We start from the raw sequence: 19,901 nt of genomic DNA, 5'->3' as shown, positions 1-19,901 counted from the left end.
ACATTATTCATTCACAAAAAAATTGGTGTCCTTAAAAGGTCAGATTTTTCCTCATTTTTTTTAATTAAGGCATTAAGATCAATTTCCAAAAGATGATTTTTTTATTCCTCTTTTTAGTCAACTTGAGCATGGGTATGAATACTTATGAGCAGCACTGTACATAGTTTTACCCAAGTAAGAATTTCAATGCAGGACTTGTAATGGAGTATAATCATAGTGTGGTATTAGTACTTTTACTTAACTAAAGTATCTGAATACTTGCCCTATCGCTGCCTCAGTCTGCTGTGTAAATGTTATTAGGTTTGGTTGCACAATGGCTGAAAAAACCTGACTGTCTGTAATTTGGATGAAATTAAGAGTCTCAGAAAGAATGTGCAAAACATCATAAACAAAGTGACAGAGTTGGACAGGAAAGAGCAGCTGCAGTTAAGGAAGTTGTGAGGTGTCGAAATTGGCAAGAGAAAAGAGAGAACAAGAGAGAGAAGGGAAGAACACACGAGGAGGGAACAGGAGGATGGAAGAAATGAGGGTCAACTCCACCTTCTGCAGTATATATTGTAAAATGAAGAGCAGATTCCACTGTCTCAATGTAATGATTGGCAGTCTGGAGTCTACTTCACTACTGTTACTAAGGTTCACCTTTCTTTTCACCATGAAGAGTTAACATTTGATGGGTTTGTTTACAGAGGCTGAACAAAGAGTTACAAAGTCAATTCCCATGGCTATCAGGAGAGTAAATCCCACATGTGAAGAGAGATTAGCTAGAGACTTTCTCCTTATTTTCAGAGACACTGATCTACTGGCAAGTGGCGAATTAATAGTGGAGATTATATGACTGGTCTTGAGTTTACAAAGGCTGTACTGAAGGTTATGTTGATTCCGGGGACTAAAGGAAGCTTTGATTTGTTTAGTGAGCTCGTAAATGTCCCACATATTGCCACACACAAGATGATTGCTACATTGCCAGGCTTCTTTTATGGAATATTTCAGCAAGTACAGACCTGACCAGCAGATGTCACTGTTGGCCTACAAAACACAGACATGGTTGTATGACTTTTCGAGCGTGGCTATGGAAAGGGGCCACAAAAGAAAATATTGCTTTTTGTCTAATAGAAAATACTCAGACTTAAACCATGTTGATGCTCACAATAAATGTTTATGGTCAAATCCCATAACTGTGGCCTAAGATGGACACATATATTTAGTTTGGGCAAATTACTTATGGAAATCAGTAACATAAATACTAAAAGTCATGTCTCTGACCAGTGATTGACTTCCATTAGAATCATCTGGCTTAATTTGAAAGATATAATTACCCCACACAACCACGCACTGTAACTGGCCTGTTTCTTCAGGCCAGTTACAGTTTCTTCTCTACTGTATTATGGGCTCCCATAGTACAGATTGACCTTAATGAAATTAGGAAGACCTCTGACGCACTCATTCACACACACGTTCTCACATCCACGTGCACAGTGCATGCACACACAAAAAAATCTGATTACTCACACACAGCTGTGGAGCAGAAATAGAAAACCCTGTCACTACTGCACATTCAAATCACAGTCTGTCAGTTTAAATCTTCATTCATGTAAGGGTTATTATCATGGTGACTACATTTTACATCGATTCTGTATGAATTATAGAACATACATATTGATCAACCCATATAAAATCCCTGGTGGCTCATTTATCCCACAGCTACCCTGCTGTTGTCCTTGTCTACTACTGTAATTCTTTATCTTCATCCAGAAGAGAATTAAGCATCCAGGCTGTTCGTAAACAATGGCTGGCTTCCTGTTTTCATGACTACATTCAAGATGTCCAGTCTTTGGCCACAGAGCAGCTCCACCTTGATGGTGTTTGTTGAAAAGGAGATTTTCCCAAAGGGGATCCAGGAGTTCAATATCTGGAAACCTTGTGGTCATAAGGACACTTCTGTCACAACCTAGGTTACCATTTCCTCCTCATCTTATCCTCTCCTCACTACACACACACACACACACTCCCTTTCTTCAAACCTTCCTTCCCCTTTTCATTTTATCCTTCATTTCTCCCTCTCCCTCTATCCTCCCTTCCTTCCTTTCCTTCCTCCTTTCTTTTCATCACCTCTTCACCCGCAGCATTTCCTGTAGGGCAGAACAGGGATGGTAGTAACACTCTATCCATTTTCCCCAGTAATCCAAAGATAATTTTGTTCGTGCATCCAGTGTTTTGCGGCAAGACTGATAAACATCAAGAATTCATTGCTACGACTCTCCTGCCACACAAAATATACCTGGCAAATGAAATAGATAATTAAATGCAGCCATCTACAGCAGCTGTGTAACGGTTCACACTTCACATTATATGCACACCACAGTGACCCAGAGCCTCTACTACAGGTCAGGTCTGTGGCTGTCTGATGGCAGACTCACAGCTGCCACTGTTGTGCTGGTGACATGCTGCTTTCGCAGCACAGCCTGTATGTAAAACAGGTGCCTGACCTCTTTTCATGCCGAAGTTGAGCAGAATGATGTTAAGGATTTGGTGGGATCACTAAATTTTAGACTCCAGAAGGGGTATTTGTACAACTAACAGGTGCATGAAAAAATAGTGAGGATGGAGATGTCAATGAAGGCCTGTCTGTATGCCCACACAGCCCCTGAGGAGAGGTTTACTCTGCCCACACATCTGTGTGATATTTTTATATAGGTTATTATATATATTCTATTTTATTATTTTTTTTTCATCACTGTAAATGAGCCAGTGTTAGACAAAAGGCTTATTGTCAACGGTTATCTCCTGTAAATTTGCCATTAAAACAACAATAAAACACACAAAATGTAAAATTAGAGCAAGAGAAAGCAGCCGAAAAAATATTGAACAGGATAAAAAAGCACCATGTGAATTAGAACATGTACAATTACGCTAATACAAAATAATGTTGAACAGACAATCCGTGCAAGCAGGTAAAACATGACGTCATATAATCACATAACATAACAGAATAAGATAAACATAACAGATAAATTGAGCACAGAAATTCATTCTTGACCTTTAGCAATAGTACACATTACAAAATAATGTAGGCTCAAATGTTCTTACCACATTTTGATGCTTTCAGCCTCATGGAACTGAATCAGGTGCCATCAGATGACCTATAAGTGGTAAAACAAAGAAATATCACAAGTTGTAGTTACTGTTCATTAGAAAACTACCTGTTGCTGCACGCTTGGCTTACTTAACATCAAACTGGTTGCACAATTTGAATAAAGTTGATGGTGGAAATTGTAAAATAAATGTGATGGCATAAACAGACAGAATAAAAAAATAATACAGTAAAACAACTTCACTCAGTAAATTACTTTCAATTAGTGAGAGTGCATTTTCACATATTATTAGAGCTAATTCGTGTTGATATCAATATACTGACACATACTGTGTTACCCGAACCAATCAGCTCATGTGAGTATTTTGAAAACATTTAAGAAGAAGAAGAAGACGACGACAACATACTTTATTAATCCAGCAAGTGGAAATGATTTTTTTTACTCTGTTGTTAGTTACACACAATACACACAGGGCTGTAATATACACACATGCTTAGGTCATATACATGCACAAATGAAGAGATGTCAGCGTGAGGGGTCTACTGCCACCCCCAAAGACTAAATGACCATATGAATACTGTAGTTCTAATTGTATTATCTTCACATATTATGCTCAGTTTATTCACCTTTTATATCATGTTTAAAATATTGAATGTGGATATGATTTCTAACATGTTCATACCTTGTTTAAAAAAGTGTTGTGTTTTCTGATTTTACACATTCGTCACTATCAGGCAGAGCTCAGCCAAACCAGTCATTTGTTATCTCAAGATAATGGAAAAATTAAATCTGATCTGAAACTAATAGGTTAAGACAGAATTATGACAAACCACAGCTGCCCTCAGCTTTCTTGCTGCTCAGCAGTTAATTGTTTTTGCACTTTTCAAAAACCCAGAAAAAAAGTTGGCAATACTTATTTTGAAGACATCTAGGTATGCAATGATGGATTTACTCCAATAATGTCCCTACTTTGATTAAGGTAAATAGATAAATGTAGGTTTACAAAGTTCATGAAGAATGTATGTAACATACTCAATTAATGGTGCACTGACTTTGTGTAGCCATATAATGTTTGTGAGTTTTTTCTCCATGAATGAATTACGTGTTGAGAACTATTAGAACTATCTGAGTATGAACCTCAGGCTCTGCCAAGGAGTGACAGTTTGTTTAGATACGGCCAGAGTGGCATAACAATCTAGTAAACACAGTCAACCTCCCAAGAAGGGAATCTACTTACTTCAGTGCGATCTATCTTGTAGCACCACCATTAAGCCAAAGTTTTATTTTGGCTGTCTTTTCTCTTTTTATCTGTTGCTTGCATACAGACCAAACAATTTTATCATAGTTCACACATCCAGCTGGAAGAAACATGATGTTGGATGTTACCCTTCATGACACTATCAGGCTCACCTTTGTGTAATTCCTATTATTCTATTCTCTATTATATTTTATTTGTGTATCTCCTGACACTTTATCATAAATACGTGCTTTCAATAAAAATAACTAAGCTTTCTGACTCATGAACCTTCCCCTACAGTCTCCATGCTGTTATCAGGTCGTACACATCATAATTCCATTTGGCCTAGTAGCCATTTCACAATGAGTCAAAGCCCAGAGGAGCCCCAGATGAATCCCAGACTAATTCTCTGAATCAGCGTGTTAGCAGCATCATTAGTAGCCTCATTGCCCCACCGCTGTGCAGACCGTCCTCACCCAGAAAACGACTGTATAGGTTGATTGTGCAAGCAGTTCATAACAACCCATAATTATGTTTCTTGTTAGGCAAGCGAAGAATCAAGGTGACAGCGCCAAATTCTGCACAAGGAGACAGGTTGGGTGGATGGGTCGCACAAACAAACACAGGACTTTCACTCAGTGAAGGAGACCAGGGTCTGTGTCCCTTGGGAAACCAAATGTCAACTGTCATTTGAAATTAACTGAATTTTACGGACAGTAGTCCATGACTAATGATGTCTGTGATGTCACATTATGTCATAATTTTACATGATTTTACATGACTCATTTTAAGCCAATCCCTGATGTTTACTAACCCAAACTTAGTTTTGTGTTCCCTAGACTTAACTAGTTCCATTTCACAATGTTAACTACGTTTTTTTTAAACCTGATAAATACAACGGTCACGATTCAATTTCCACCAACGTCATGTGTTATGGTTACATTTAAAAACGGCCACTGTGCAGCAGTAAATAGAACGGTCATATATGTCGTTTCTTCATGTTCCAACAACAACATTGTTGTGCCAATGTCACATCAGTTCGGACAAAACATCTTCTGATGGGCCTTTGGTCAACTGTTTTTATCTTCTTTTTTCTCTATACTAGTTTAACGCTGCTGCATTAACACATTAAATGGGCATTTTATATTTTTTAGAGAGGATTGTTTTTTGTGGGTTACTGGGCTCTTCAGTTGAGGAATCAAGTGAAATATTATGCAAAGACTGCAAATTGACTTTATGCTTTAATATTAGGCTTGCTGAGTGAACTTGATGACACTAACAGCAGTGTTAGACAACTGCCACTGCTTGGCACAAGCATGTGTGTTGCTTGTGATTGGAGGAATTATTGATGTAGCTATGGCCCCTTGTTGCTACTGTAGTCGCCCCTAGCCCACTAATGATCCACACAACTCCCACCCTCACCTCTCTCTAATACAGGATTCCATAGAATTCAAACATTTACTATATCCAAAATCCGCATTTATATCCAATTGTTTTCCCCCTATTACAGTAATGTCCAGATTTCACAGGGTTCATGACATGGAAGAAAGTTACATCCCACTGCTCACAGTCTGCGTGTGATTGTAATCATACACCAATCCTACCACGTCACTCCATCAGGCGAAAACCCATTCCAGTAACACGGTCCGTTTTATGTTTATAATTGAAATTGTAATCCAGTCTGTATTCAGTTGCAACTCAGTTCAGAGGGGAAGGATGGAGAGAGAGAGAGAGAGAGAGAGAGAGAGAGAGAGAGAGAGAGAGAGAGGCAGGCTTTTTTTTTTGTTGCAATTCCAACCTCTGTCCTTCACTCCCTTCTGATTTTCACCCGGAATACAAGCTGGAATTAAACGAACTTTCGTGGAAATTCATCATTTGTAAGTAAAAAAAAATGTCTACTTTGACAAAAGCTATTTAATTGTCCGACTATTGTGTTGAAAGCCTAAAAGTTTTCACGCAGCAGCTCAACAGGTGGTTCTTTGCGCACGGACTTCGCACGAGAGACATTATTCACATATAGAAATGCTCCAGGTTTAAGGAGGGCAAAAGATTAATCTGTGTTCCCGCTTTTTTGTAATGAAATCAGAGAGACAGTGGTCATTACTGTCATAATCATATTGAACAATTAACGTTGGATAAATATCCTGTCCTTTTCTGGTGCGATAAGAAGTGCTGCTCAAATGCTGAAAACACGCAGCAGTTCCGCGTTTTTCTGAGATTCATCCCTCTTTATCTTGTTATTCTTTGCGAATTCGGTGAGTAATATGGTTTCCAAATATTTATGTTATGGAGGCAGTTATTGTGTAAACACGGAGGATATGAACACAGCGAGAGAGAAAAAAAAGTTTACAATCACACATTTCAGCCTATATTCACATAAAGCCAAAGAGATTCATGGAAGCTAATAATAATTCATCTAGGAGCCTTAATTGAGTGGCTTCAATTAAAATGTCTTATGTGAGGCTCAAAATAAGCACAGATCAGAATCAGAACCAGCTTTATTGTTATGGTAAGTAGCCTAGGCCTATGTTTTGTCATTACTATCAATGTACTTACACAGAAATAGACACAATAGCTAAGAACAAGGACCGCAGCGCTGAACAAATAAAGGTAAGGAATAAGACAGGACTAATATGTGGCATACACAAGTATGTGAAAAAATAGGTAGGCCTATGTGTATATAAATATATAAAGCACCAATGACCAATAACATAAATATTATGAAAAAGTATGTATACAAGTCAAGTGTTTCTGTAGCCTAAGTGGTAAACTATACAAATAGTGCAAAGAAATGAATACTGAATGATATACATGGACTAAGTATGTACAGTATGTGCATATACATGTCTATACTGCATGCAGGAGCTATATTGACAGTGACAATGCATGATGATATGCACGTTATAAAACAATGTAAAATGTACAAATATAGTTTATAATGGGAGCAAGTGGATGTTTTGGTGTTGATGGGTTATTGACATAGCTGATTTAAGTGTTGATTGTAGATGTAACTGTGCATGAGTGTTTTAGTGTGCCCTTTACATTATCCCGCAATTGCAAATTGTAAAGCATTGCATAAAAACGACTTTATCACCAATTTGAAGCTGTTGGAACTGTTGGAATGCTCCTATCAGTCAGTGTCTGCACTTGACTTAATGATGAAGCTGGAAGCCAATGGAGACTTAACATCCACCAGCATCCACGTGGCAGTGCCAAAGTTTATTAACTGCTTCCAATACTTTCAGTCTCCTTGGCTTAGTTATTTATTTAAGTATTGCATTAGTGGAGGCAAAGAGATGTAAACAGGGGGGCTGATTAGAGCAAAGAAATCTTTATTCTTCCAACGTTGCACCAATTTAATATGACTACCAAGGTTTCCGAGAATGCTAAAAAACATTCAGCCCCCCCCCCACCACCCCCAACTTATGACTAAACTCTTGTGAGCTTGGAGTTCTATCTTCTTCTTCCTCCTCCTGAGTGTGTCATCTGTGGGTAAGCCAGCACAGATATACAGAGATACAGACAAAAAAAGATATAGTCATATCCATTGGATAGAATAGGATAGAAAATAGATTAATGGGAATGAAAATGTATGTTTCTACAGGATTTCTGCTTAGTCAATAGGCAACACAGGTTTCCTTCCTCCCTCTCTATATTTTGAAGGATTATGATTCAGATTATGTTTAAATTTAAGTAATGAAGTGCTTTTATCCAGCACCTTAGTGCTTTTTGTACAACACTTTGGTCAGCTTAAGCTGTTTAAATGTGCTCTAGAAATAATCTTACTACTTACTTACTTAAGTAGGTTTTCTTATTGATGACAAACCTCACATGTTCATATTCTTCTCTATAAAGTTTTACATTTTTTTATTTGTTTATTTACTCTTTTAGCAGGTTAGCCTTTGCTGTATACCAAGACATGAGTTTTCCTTGTTGTGAGGAATGATTCAACATGAGTGGGATGTGATGGTATTGTTGGCAAATTAACACTCTCTTTTTTTTATGGATAATAAAAGAAAATCTACGTAGGTATGAGTCCAAGGGTCCTAAAAAGGCCATATGAGGTATTCAAATAGACAAGTCTGCACAAGCAATGTACAAATACACCCACCCTGCTTCCATGGCAACAGGATTAGTTCAGTCTACTCTTTTAAAATCGATATGTTTTAATATGAGACATTGCTGTGCTTTGCAGATTACTTTTTTTCCCAAAATGGTGCAGTGTAAGACTTTATGAATCCTAAAACTAGATTCCTTCATGCAACACCAGCAGCATTTCACTGCCACCTTTCCTCCGATCACACAGATTTGTCTTCTGCTGTTGTTGATGTGATTTGCCACCCTCCCCTTTGAGTGAGTGTTAAAGAAAGCCATCTGGACAGCAAAAGTGAAAGAGCAAGAGAGATTTTAGCCTGTACATCCGAACCAAAAAAGTAAAAAGATTACAGGAAGTGTCAAGCTGTATTTAAGTGTCTTTATATAGGCACTTGTGTCTGACTGCATCTGGTCTGCATATTGTTTTTCAGGATAAGACATGCTCACATGTGCATGTCTTATACTCAAACTCAGATTTAAGGTGAGGACAGAGAAAGGTTAATCAAGTGTCAGACTCTGCACATTCATCATTGTGCACAGTGGTCAGACTTTAAAGTGAAGTAACAAAAAGTGAAACATTTCTGAGTGAAGAGGGACTTTAATTTAAACTATGTCACACGGTGTAATGTTTTTTCTTTGTGTTTTCCAGGTATTAACAGTTTGGATTTATATAACAAATGGACTACAGATCAAGACAACACTGATTAACACCTTTAATTTACTTTACCTTTTTAACATAAAGGTGCACTGGTCGTTATGCTGTAAGTGTTGGATCCAAACTGCGTGTACACCTTCATCACCTCATTAAAACCTGTTCCATACATGTTATGGCCGTTTAAAACACACTATCCCACAATTTTCCATGATATGACTGGATCTAGAGGTGACCATCTCACCTACTATGATGGAAACTGGTCTGTCACCTTCCACAGACCCTCTTCACCTCAACACCAACAGCCATGTCAATAATAGCAACAACAGCTGGAGTGGCCTCCTCGATGCTGACTCACTGAGGAGCAATCAAACCCTCCATAACGCCCTGCTGGGGGTCTTTCTCGGACTTCTTTCCCTCCTCACGATCATGATGAATTTGCTCGTCCTCTACGCCGTGAAGAGAGAGAAGAGCCTCCACACTGTCGGGAACCTCTACATTGTCAGTCTGTCTGTGGCAGATCTGATCGTGGGGACCACAGTTATGCCTCTAAACCTGGTGTATTTGTTGGAGGATGAATGGAAGCTGGGACGGGCTGTCTGCCAATTCTGGCTTATTATGGACTACGTGGCTAGCACAGCCTCAATTTTCAGCTTGTTTATCCTGTGTTTGGATCGGTACCGCTCTGTCAGACAGCCGCTTAAGTACCTGAAATATCGAACGCGGGGAAAAGCCAGTGTGATGATTTCTGGAGCCTGGCTGCTGTCGATGATGTGGATTATTCCAATTTTAGGATGGAGGTCTTTCACTCATGTAGACCTTAAACCTGAGGAGGAGAATAAGTGTGACACAGATTTCCGCTTTGTCACATGGTTCAAGGTCATTACTGCCGTCTTCAACTTCTATGTACCTTCAATATTGATGCTGTGGTTTTACACGCACATCTACTTGGTAGTAAGGCAACATCTCAGGGACAGAGAGAGGATCATTCATCCGACCGACTCATTTGGGGAAAATGAGAATGGACAAAATGCCCAATCGCCTGTGAAATATGACTCCAAATCACCCAAGAGTGAGGGTGATGTTACAATGAAACTCTCTAAAAAACAACGCTTGTTGGACCAGAACACTCTATTTCAGCCATATTCCCTTGAGGATCCCGATAAAACAAAAACTGCTTCATCCAGATCTCACAGAAAAATTGGTGTAAAGTGCCAGAAGACGTCATTGCTTGCCATGACAACAAAACGACTCCGAATTGCACAAAAGGTCAAAAGGTGCTCGTTGTCTCCTGAGGAGAAGCAGTCAGACATTGAGATTCCCCTCAGTCGATCTTCGGTGCCACAGGACATGATTTGCTCAGAGGGTAGTAATGAGAACAAACTTCAAGCATCTTCAAATGAATGTCACATCACAGTGCCAAATTCAGTGAGCGGTGTCTGTGATATCAGTCAGGTGTCAGACATGGAGAGATACACCTCTTTGCTCTACAACTTTGACCCCAGTCACCCTCTGCCCTGGAATGAAGAAGGGGTCCAAGATGCCAAATTGGACCCAGCTAATGCAGTGACTCTAAGAAAGACGTGGCAAAGGTTTATTGACCAATCACGTCAGCGTATCCAAAGCCTGAGGATCCATAAAGAGCACAAGGCTGCCAAGCAGTTGGGCTTTATAATTGCTGCTTTCTTGTTGTGTTGGATACCATACTTTATAGCTTTCATGGTCATGGCGTTCTGCAGAGTGTGTGTGCACCATGACCTGCACATGTTCACCATATGGCTAGGTTACATTAACTCCACTCTCAACCCTTTTATATACCCGCTCTGCAACGGAAACTTCAAACGAGTCTTCAAAAATATTCTCAACATTCGTTTGTGACAGGCAGAGCAAAGAACAAAATCATAGGTGTCTAAATGCTGCTGATATAGATAGATAGAGGGAATATCTGTTGCATCAATTAATTGTCTTGAACATCCTTGAGTGAGCTTTTTATGTGCAGATAAAACTGTAAATGTACTTTGAGTGTCAGTTATTTTGTTCTAAATCTTATTTTTATAACTTACTGCCCTCTGATTCAGACTCATGGCAACAGTTGAGGCTATGTCTGACTTTAATGTTATTTATTTTGTCTTTGTGCTAATGATAATAAAGTGTGTCTAAGACCAGAGACCTTTAAACTAAAAGGAATTTGATCTCTCACCCTAAGTAAACAGGAACATGAATGTATTGTATTGGCTCTGATCCAGAGCGGAGAAAAACTATGTCCAAAATGTGTTTAAAAGAAAATCCTTTTATTTATTTTTTGCACTATCAATGTAAAAAACGGGGATGTAACATGATACTGTACAAAATATTTAACATTTTACAAACATGCATTTGTCCTATTGTTTTCTCACAATGGGAAATGAGACATTAGTTGTTCTTTCTACTGTCAGTCCAGGAAAAAAACGCAAATTTTGCCAAGTTCCTGCTGAGCCGTTACCCAAGGGAGGGCTGATTTGGGATCTGTTCAGTTGTTACTTTATTTCATCCTTCTTTTTAGAGTTTTTAAACATGCAACCTTTGAGTGACTTCATTCTGTTTTTAAATTACCATCTTAATAATAATATGTAGAAATATATGTTCCAGTCTTGTTTTCCTTGTTTTGGATACTATATATATATATATATATATATATATATATATATATATATATATATATATATATATATATATATATACTCACTTGCTAAACATTGGCTTTATGTGTAAATTACACATTTTCACACTGTCAACCAAAACAGTAATGTGTCTGAACAGCAAACACTTAACTCCTTCTGTCAAACTACAGATGGATTTAGTTTTTCTTCTAACAAAACTGCCCTTTACAAACTGATTGCTAAGCTCTTACACTCATCTATTTCATCATGTGATGTAGAACCTCTTTTCATCTGCAATGTGTCATTAGCAAAATGGCACCAAATATTATTCCACAATGCTGTGGAAAAGCAACCATAAATTTGAGGCCCATGTAATGAATTTGTATTGACTACATTTTGGGACAAAACATACTAAGTGCATCCATCAGGCTTTTGAGACACATTAACGCACAATTAAGTCTGCCATTAGAAAAGGTTATGCCTGTAATCCAAAGTAAAATGACATTACAATTAACATGTTACCACTCCCATAACATCAAATAAAACAATGTTTTCAGATTTTTAAAAACAGTTTCTCATGTCAGAGGTCTATTACTGTATATCACATTTTAATTTGTGAATTATACTGTCTGAAACAGGGGTGTAATGCGTTAACCAGCCATGACTCCAACAACACTTAATGTTTCCTGTATCCAGTGAACACAGACGGGTTGTGAGTCTATACTTAGCCAAATCAAACAAATCAGAGGGGGGTGGAATTAGGCTGGAAAAAGTGTGATTGCACTTTGTCATCTCTACAGTACATCTCTGTCAATAAGATGGAGCTGGTGTTAGGCTGGTATGATGAAAAATGTTTCAGATGTTCTTTTTTAAATTTTTTTCATAAAAAAAGCTATCAAGTTCTGCTAGTAGATACAATAAACATTGCTTATCTTCTACAAAGGTTCTGTCCCACAATGATCTCATGTGGCCGTTTAATGTTTTGTTGTTCATGTAAATCATATGGACATTTCTGCAAGAAATGGTTTTTCAATTTGGACACTTGTCACAATAAATTCTAACTGCTGTCTGGCCTCATTATAATCCTTAAGAGTTGTATTACTGGTAACAGAGAGCAATGGTCTTGGTCTAGCAATCAAATGATCACTTTTGTTTTTAATAATGCTCCTTGTTATGACTATATCTGTCATTTGAGGGATAGTAGTCACTTACCCTTCCATTCAAAATTAGGCATATATACTTTATTAGGCAATGAGGCATAGATACTTTAGTTTGGAAAGGAAGCTAAGCACGTTGTTAGTTGTACAAATACAGCTTGCATGTGCAGATTTGCTAAAACCAACATGAACGGTAATAAAAAATGTGGGAAGGTCAATGGAAATCTGAAAGGGCTTAATGCCCAGTTGAACAACAAAATCCATTCTAAAACAATTCAATGTGGTGAAAGTATTTAGCTTGTCTGGACCAATACAGAGTGTGGACTGGGTGCCAGTTCTCCTCCTGAGGTGCCCCGGAGCAAGGCACTGAACCCCCAACTGCTTGGTGCGCTTCCATGGGAATAAGCCCCCTTCCTCTGACATCTCACCATTTAATGCATGTAGTCCTGTTTGCATGAGTGTGTATTTTGGGCCTGTGTGTGTGTGTGTGATCGATATAATAACAGAGTGAAACCGTCTCTGCCAACCAGTCAAGTTGCAGTTTACATCCATGTCTGTCCTGACACAAGACTTTGAAGCAATTTGCGTTCACAAGAATTGGATGGACATACGTCAGAATACACAATTTTATTCTATTGCGGAGAGGGCTTTGAAACAGCATGAACACATTCATCCTGGTGAATAAAATGTACACCAAATATAACTGAACCGTTAGGCTACATTTTGAAATAATGAAAAAGAGATATGTTAGATTTCGTGACCTCCGTATTTCTAAATATCTTTGCTTCAGCCCTGGTCCTTAGGCCCTGTTTACATGATGACACTTGCGGGTGAAAACGAAAAAATATTTTATTGGATGTGCCTTTTGTTTATACGGCGACGGCGTTTTTGGGGCTTAAAAACGCAAAAAAGTGAAACCACCCTCCAGAGTGGAAATCTTAAAAACGCTCCACCATCGCGTTACCGTCTAAAGGGTAAAAATGCAAAACTCTGAAGACAGCGGTGTGGAGAGACAAGAAAAAGGCATCCAGGTAGTCTGTTGTTATGGAGTAGGCTACAGAAATTATAGGCTCCTGTTATCTAAAAGATTTTCAATGTAATGGCTCAATATTTAAGTGATTTTGACAATGTGGAAAAGGTTGTTATAGTTCGATGAGCATATGTAGGCTATTCATTTGAGCCAGAGTAGGCTACAATGTTGTGGATGAAGAGAAAGAGAGACAGTGAGTGGCAGCGGGCAGAGGAGGGTCTGCTTCAGCCTCCTCTGCCCGCTGCCTCTCGCTCTCAAGAGGCGGCTGAAGGGCTGCGAGGCTCAGGATATTGGTAGTGCTCCCATGGGTGCTGTGCTGTGGCTTATCACGGTCGACTGTGCCAGTCATCATCAGACAAACATGCAACTCTACCTCCTCGTCTTTTCCAGACAAGCTTCGTTGTTTTGGTTTCACGCTACTAAGGAGAGAAGTAGAAAGAAGGTTCTATGTAGGTGCGCGGCCTTGGTGGTAAAAAGTGAGAAAGCAACGCCACTTTTGCATTTTCTCTTCAGATCATTTTCTGTCTAAACATAGCCTTAAGGTGGTGACACACCAAAAAGACAGCCGACCGTCGGCAGAAAAGGCAGTCGGACTGATCAGTCGGGTCCCCGAGGTCCAAAAAATGCCTCAGAACACACCGAAGAGACGCCGACTTGAGCATACGCTCTGCTCGTGCGCGAAACGTAATACATCTCCATAGCAGCAGGCGGCGTTGCTCTGTATTGTTACCATTAACAGTCCGATTGTTTCCCAGAAAATGAAAATCGGCAGCTGATTGGACGAACGCGTCACGTGGTTCTTTTTTTCTCCGGAAATTCACAGCCAGACTGTCATGGCGGCTTGTTCAGAATACGATCTCATATTGTACTAAAATAGTTCACCAAAACGTGTTTCTGAAAACATTTTAAGCGAGAAATAGGCCATGCAGTTTCTGAATCTGTCTTCATTTCAAATTGACAAAGGTCCGTTTAAAAGATTTTCGTCTCGTTTTTGGGGGGTTAAAGAACACAACAGGACATCACACAAATAGGCCATTTAAGTGATATTTCCACCGCCGGCCCGACTGATCTAGTGTGAATGAACCCCAACCTCAACTTGAACCGTGCGTTTTGTTTCAGCAGTGTAGTTTTGAGACGCCCCCTAACTCACAGTCCGGTGTGCAGGTGAAGCCAATATATGATATACGGTAACCATTCTGATGTAAATGAGCTTGTAGCTCCTTTCCTACATTTCCGGGAATGTGAACTTCTTCCTGCTTAAATACAAGTATGTTTCGTTTGTAACCTCCCCATGCCTTTAACCGGTTTTACAGATAACAAAACATACGTCAACGTTACTTCTCGGTGGCTCGCAACCTTTTACCGTCCGTAACGTTACCCATCTCAATCCGTAATGAAAAGAAACGGCGCGTATAAGTTTTTGTCAGTTTTCTCGTGCTTCGTCGTTTGCGCGTTCTTGCTTTTATTTTGGTACTTTTTATTTTACTCAATGGTACTTGCACCTTAAGACACAGACACACTTCTTTAGCAGCTAAGCTAAGCTGGCTAACTACTTACCCACACTGCATTGCTGTATTGACAAGTCCCGTGATCACATGATCAACCTGACCAGGAAGTAAGGATTTCTGGTAAGTGTACAATCACTAATGTTATTATACATCCATGGTACAAACCTCAGTATATTACAGTTTGACAGATGATGTGTGTTGACGTTAATTTATCTGGTTTGAAATCCAGTTATATCGTAATATTGTGATTTGTTTCCTCGGAGATGCTCGTCGTGTTTTAAAACCGTTGAGAAGTTTAAGCTTTCAAAGGAAATGCTTTCACTGTGTGATCTGTGTAACGTTAAAATCCTGATAAAGTAAATGGAATTTATACATGGATTAACTTTAATTTACCTGTTAAACTTCAAAGTTCTAAACAAGATCCTTAAAGTGTTAAAGGGTTGAAGGACTTGGTGCCACATGTTTATCAATAGAAAAAACCCAAATAATACAAGACTGGGGCAGGGCTTTATTTTGCATGTTTTGTTGATATAAACAGCGGGATTTGCCAACATGTTATCACAACGTTGCCATTAGTAGTGTTATCAGGTGACATAACAATGGAATGTGCACAAAGTATCCTTTGTAGATTAACCTATATCACTTTTGAGAGTGACTGACATTAATTTATTCTGAAATCACCATCAGTTACCGCAGAGCCCAGAATTGTTTATTTAGTCTGACCAATAGTCACAAACCCCAAAGTACTCTTGGCTAGGATATCTTATGTTATTGATGCTATGGAAAAAGTGCAGCAAAGGGCTCCACAATACAACATATGACACCCTCTCCCTTTACCCTTTTTGTGAATGATTTCAACATTTATATTGTTTTGGCACAGACTATTGCAGATCGTTAGAGATGCACTCCATAAGTAGGTTCACTTTCCCATAACCAATGCACTTGTTGATACATCTATTATTTGTGTTGATACATCTATTATTTGTTTCTTGCTTTACCAATTAACTGATTGGTGAACTGACTGAATCGGCTGACTAATTTCTCTGAATAAGTGTATACTTTTACTGTTAACTTCACTGGCTTATGTATTTAACAGCACCATCAGAGGTCATTAACTCAGCACCTATTTTATTGTGTGTAGCCCAGTGTTTCCTTTAGGATTTTTTTTTTGCAGTGTGGGCAGGTCTGTCTGTCCACCCCAAATCAATTCACATTCGTATCCCGATTCAAGCTCTACCGATTCAAAATCGAACAGACATCTACAAATGTACCATACAAGATGACCCAGTGTGTCAAAAACTGAAGACATCAAACATTGCCATTTAAAATATAGACACTTCATAAATCAAGAGTTAGTAATATTAAAGATTGGATCATTAAAAAGAATTCCAAAAATCGATTCATATTTATTTATTTTTTTCGTTTTGTAATTGCGTGTATACTATTGTCCTGAAATGAGTTTAGCTCGCCATTCCCATAGATGGCGCTGCATCAAATTCACACTGACGCCTGGGCACTTGTTATAATCAAAAGAAGAACGAGTGCAGCAGAAGTAGTTTAGTCGGCGCAAACAATGGCAAACCTCACAGAAAGAATTATTCAACCTGCTCCATCCTCATTGAAGGCGAGAGTTTGGGTACATTTTGGCTTTTATAACCTTGAGGGTTTAGACGGAACTTGATAGGAATCATGCTATATGCAGGCTTTGCAAAGCGAAAGATTAGTATTTTGGAAGCACCACAAACTTGAGAACTCGCATGGTACGCCATCATCCAGAGATTAACATTAAAGACATGGACGAACAACAACTTAAAGTACCTAACATGCCAGTCAACCAACTCACTCTCTTTCATTGCTCTAAACTCCCACTGAACTCTGAACGAAAAGCTCTTTTTATTTAACAGTTTTTTAATTTTTTAATTAAATGTATTTGAAAGCTGGCCAAAGCTTGGCACTTTGCAGTTTTTAGTTGCAAAAGTTTTTATTTTTGTATGAAGACATATAAAGTAATATCAAACTACATTTAATTTGTTGTCTTTCTTTTCTTTTAAATTGTATGTCTACTGCAATCACATGGGAAAAGTAACTACATTTATATGTGAATCGTTTTTTTAATCGAGAATTGTTTTTGATACGAAAATCGATTTTGAATCAAATCTTGAGCCTAAAAATCAATATCGAATCGTGACATTTTATGAATGGTGCACCCCTATCGACTACATTGTGCGTCTGCCCTATTTCTGATACCGTGGCGGCAGAAATCCTGCCATGGCGGGCCATCACTAGAAAATCAACATAGACGAAACACTGGTAGCCTGTGTGTTAAGCCTGTTGAGTTGGTTGCAACAGTAGTGGGAAATGTAACCATCATACTGAAAGTGTATTGAAGGTATGACCGATTATAGACCCTGCCACTCTTTTGTAACCCACAACTGTTTAATTTCACAGCTTGTAGTACTTGGTTGTGCTTCCTGTTAGTGAAGTTGTGATGGCATCTGACACCAGTGAAGCAGCGTCCTCCACTCCAGACCTCAAGCTGCAATTTGCTCCCTTCAGCAGTGCTCTGGAGGCAGGCTTCTGGCACCAGCTCACTCAAAAGAAACTCAACGACTACAGATTGGACGAAAGCCCCAAAAGTATCAAAGGATATTACTACAATGGTGAGTGGTAATATCAGATGGTATCATTGTAACGATGACTCTTCAGTTGCTGTTTTTTCCCACTTTTTGACAATTCTAGGAACTATTTCATAAAACTGTTATTTAAGCAGTGTCACATACATGTTGCAGAGTGGAGGCACATTTGTTCATCTAGATCAGTATGTTTTAAATAACTTTGAAAAAATTGTTAACTGTTGTGTTCACATTTCTGTCCTATAGGTGACCCACTTGGTTTGCCCACTCGCCTGACATTGGAGTTCAGTGCATTTGAAGTGTAAGTATGATGCAGTATGTTGCCTATATAAACCATATACCTAACCCTTCTCATGATATTTAGTTTTTAAAAGTGCAATAAAAAATACTAATGTAAAATAAAAGGGTTGAGCCACCAACAAAAACACAATTTGCCTGCTACCGCTCTCAAATACATTGGGAAGTCTTAATATAATAGTAAATAATATAATATAAAACAAGTCATCTAAGTTATTAATGGTTTGTCATGCTCTAAAAGGCTTGATTTACATAATTAATTTTGAACACTGCAATGTGTTCAGGAATAAATCTGTGTTAGATTTCAAGATCTCTAGAAGTCAAATTTAGGTCAAGTTAAACATTCAGATATGTGTCAAAATGATGTGGTCAAGATGCAATTACTGTGGTGGTTTCTTTTTTTAAGCTTTGGAACTGTGTTCATAAAAGATGAGTGAAGTTTTGATAGTTAGGGAATTATAAATTGGGTGATCTTCCTTTTTTAAAGTGTATCAGCCAGTTGAGTTTAAGGTTGAGCTAAATTTGAATCAGTTCCCACTTTCCTGTCATTTGGAAGCCATCAATAAAGCAAAAATGTAGCACATTGCAAATAAACAAGTACAGTTAATATGTACAGTTTAATGCAAATGTATTATGTGTTTTGCTGTCAGGGATGGACCGACACCAGCCCGTTGCTGTCCAGCTATTGGAACGCTGTATAACACCAACACACTCGATGCCTTTAAGACTGCCGATAAGAAGGCTCTGCTGGAGAAAGAGGCTATGGAGGTAAAAGACAAACAATAGGAATTTCTTGGTGACACACACATTCACATACAGACATAGGTAGGGGATTTCTGTAGACACCAAGGCACTAAGTTGTGCAGATGAGAATTAAATGATTTAATGAATGCAATTTTTCACCTCCTGTTTTGTAGATGTGGGATGCTATACAGTCTGGGGCTGCATTGAAGGACCCATCCGTCCTCTGCAAATTCATTCTGCTGACCTTTGCGGTGCGTATAAACAGCATCTTATTAATGTGTTCGTTTTGTATATTAATGACTTCATGGGTGACTATCTTTCTATTTTTCTTTCACTTTTGTGCCATTTTTTCATTCCTTTTTCGGATCATCTTTTTTTAGGATTTGAAGAAGTACCATTTCTACTACTGGTTCTGCTTCCCTGCACTCTGTTTCCCAGAGGGAATAAGGATTGTCCAACAGCCGTCTGCCCTAGATCAAGTTTTCTCAGCAAAACAGGTTGGCTTTTAGAGCTCATTAGATATTATATTATAACCACTGGAATGAATATTTTGGACAGTACACTTTGAAATTTGCCTACTAGTGACTGATTACTTCTTAAGTACTTCTTTACTAACAATGTTCATTTATTTGTCATTTTACAACACAGGTTTGCACAATGAAATGCTAGTTGTAATCCCTTCATGCTCCACACACACATAGAACATACCGTATGATATTCAGAGTAAATACTTTTAGCTGACAATTTTCATTGACATATGCTGGCCTAAAAATTAAAATATTATTCCAATTTCCCTGTAAGTTACATCTTTTCCTAG

At 38.5% G+C, this 19,901-nt stretch overlaps 2 protein-coding genes and 1 long non-coding RNA gene across 4 annotated transcripts in view; 2 read left to right on the top strand and 1 right to left on the bottom strand.

Annotated features, from left to right (window-relative positions):
* Positions 1-6,074: 6,074 nt before the first annotated feature.
* Positions 6,075-11,076, top strand: hrh1 (histamine receptor H1). The gene is made up of 2 exons (XM_031301657.2): positions 6,075-6,206; positions 9,074-11,076. Exon 2 carries the CDS (start codon positions 9,326-9,328, stop codon positions 10,952-10,954), a length of 1,629 nt encoding a protein of 542 aa, XP_031157517.1. The 5' UTR covers positions 6,075-6,206; positions 9,074-9,325; the 3' UTR covers positions 10,955-11,076.
* On the bottom strand, positions 9,452-17,262 carry LOC116051334. Its single transcript, XR_004105328.2, has 3 exons — positions 17,175-17,262; positions 12,238-12,239; positions 9,452-9,463 (listed from the first exon to the last, which is right to left on the bottom strand). It is a non-coding gene; the product is annotated as an uncharacterized LOC116051334 (long non-coding RNA).
* Positions 15,024-19,901, top strand: part of atg7 (ATG7 autophagy related 7 homolog (S. cerevisiae)) — a 68,148-nt gene continuing 63,270 nt past the window's right edge. The window contains exons 1-6 of one of the 2 annotated variants that reach the window (XM_031301656.2): positions 15,024-15,169; positions 17,859-18,070; positions 18,290-18,344; positions 18,991-19,108; positions 19,258-19,335; positions 19,465-19,581. In XM_031301656.2, the coding sequence (XP_031157516.1) occupies positions 17,899-18,070; positions 18,290-18,344; positions 18,991-19,108; positions 19,258-19,335; positions 19,465-19,581 (540 nt within the window). In that variant the 5' untranslated portion in view covers positions 15,024-15,169; positions 17,859-17,898. Of the gene's footprint in view, positions 15,531-17,858; positions 18,071-18,289; positions 18,345-18,990; positions 19,109-19,257; positions 19,336-19,464; positions 19,582-19,901 lie in introns of both variants that reach the window. The other variant, XM_031301655.2, reaches the window with a different exon arrangement.

This window comes from Sander lucioperca, chromosome 6 (assembly GCF_008315115.2).
Source record: "Sander lucioperca isolate FBNREF2018 chromosome 6, SLUC_FBN_1.2, whole genome shotgun sequence".
Classification (NCBI taxonomy): domain Eukaryota; kingdom Metazoa; phylum Chordata; class Actinopteri; order Perciformes; family Percidae; genus Sander; species Sander lucioperca.
Note: the sequence above shows the minus strand (reverse complement) of the source record. Positions and strands in the feature narration are given on the sequence as shown.

Coding starts and splice junctions, on each gene's coding strand:
- hrh1 (XM_031301657.2), top strand. CDS start 9,326: ATGATGGAAACTGGTCTGTCACCTTCCACAGACCCTCTTCACCTCAAC.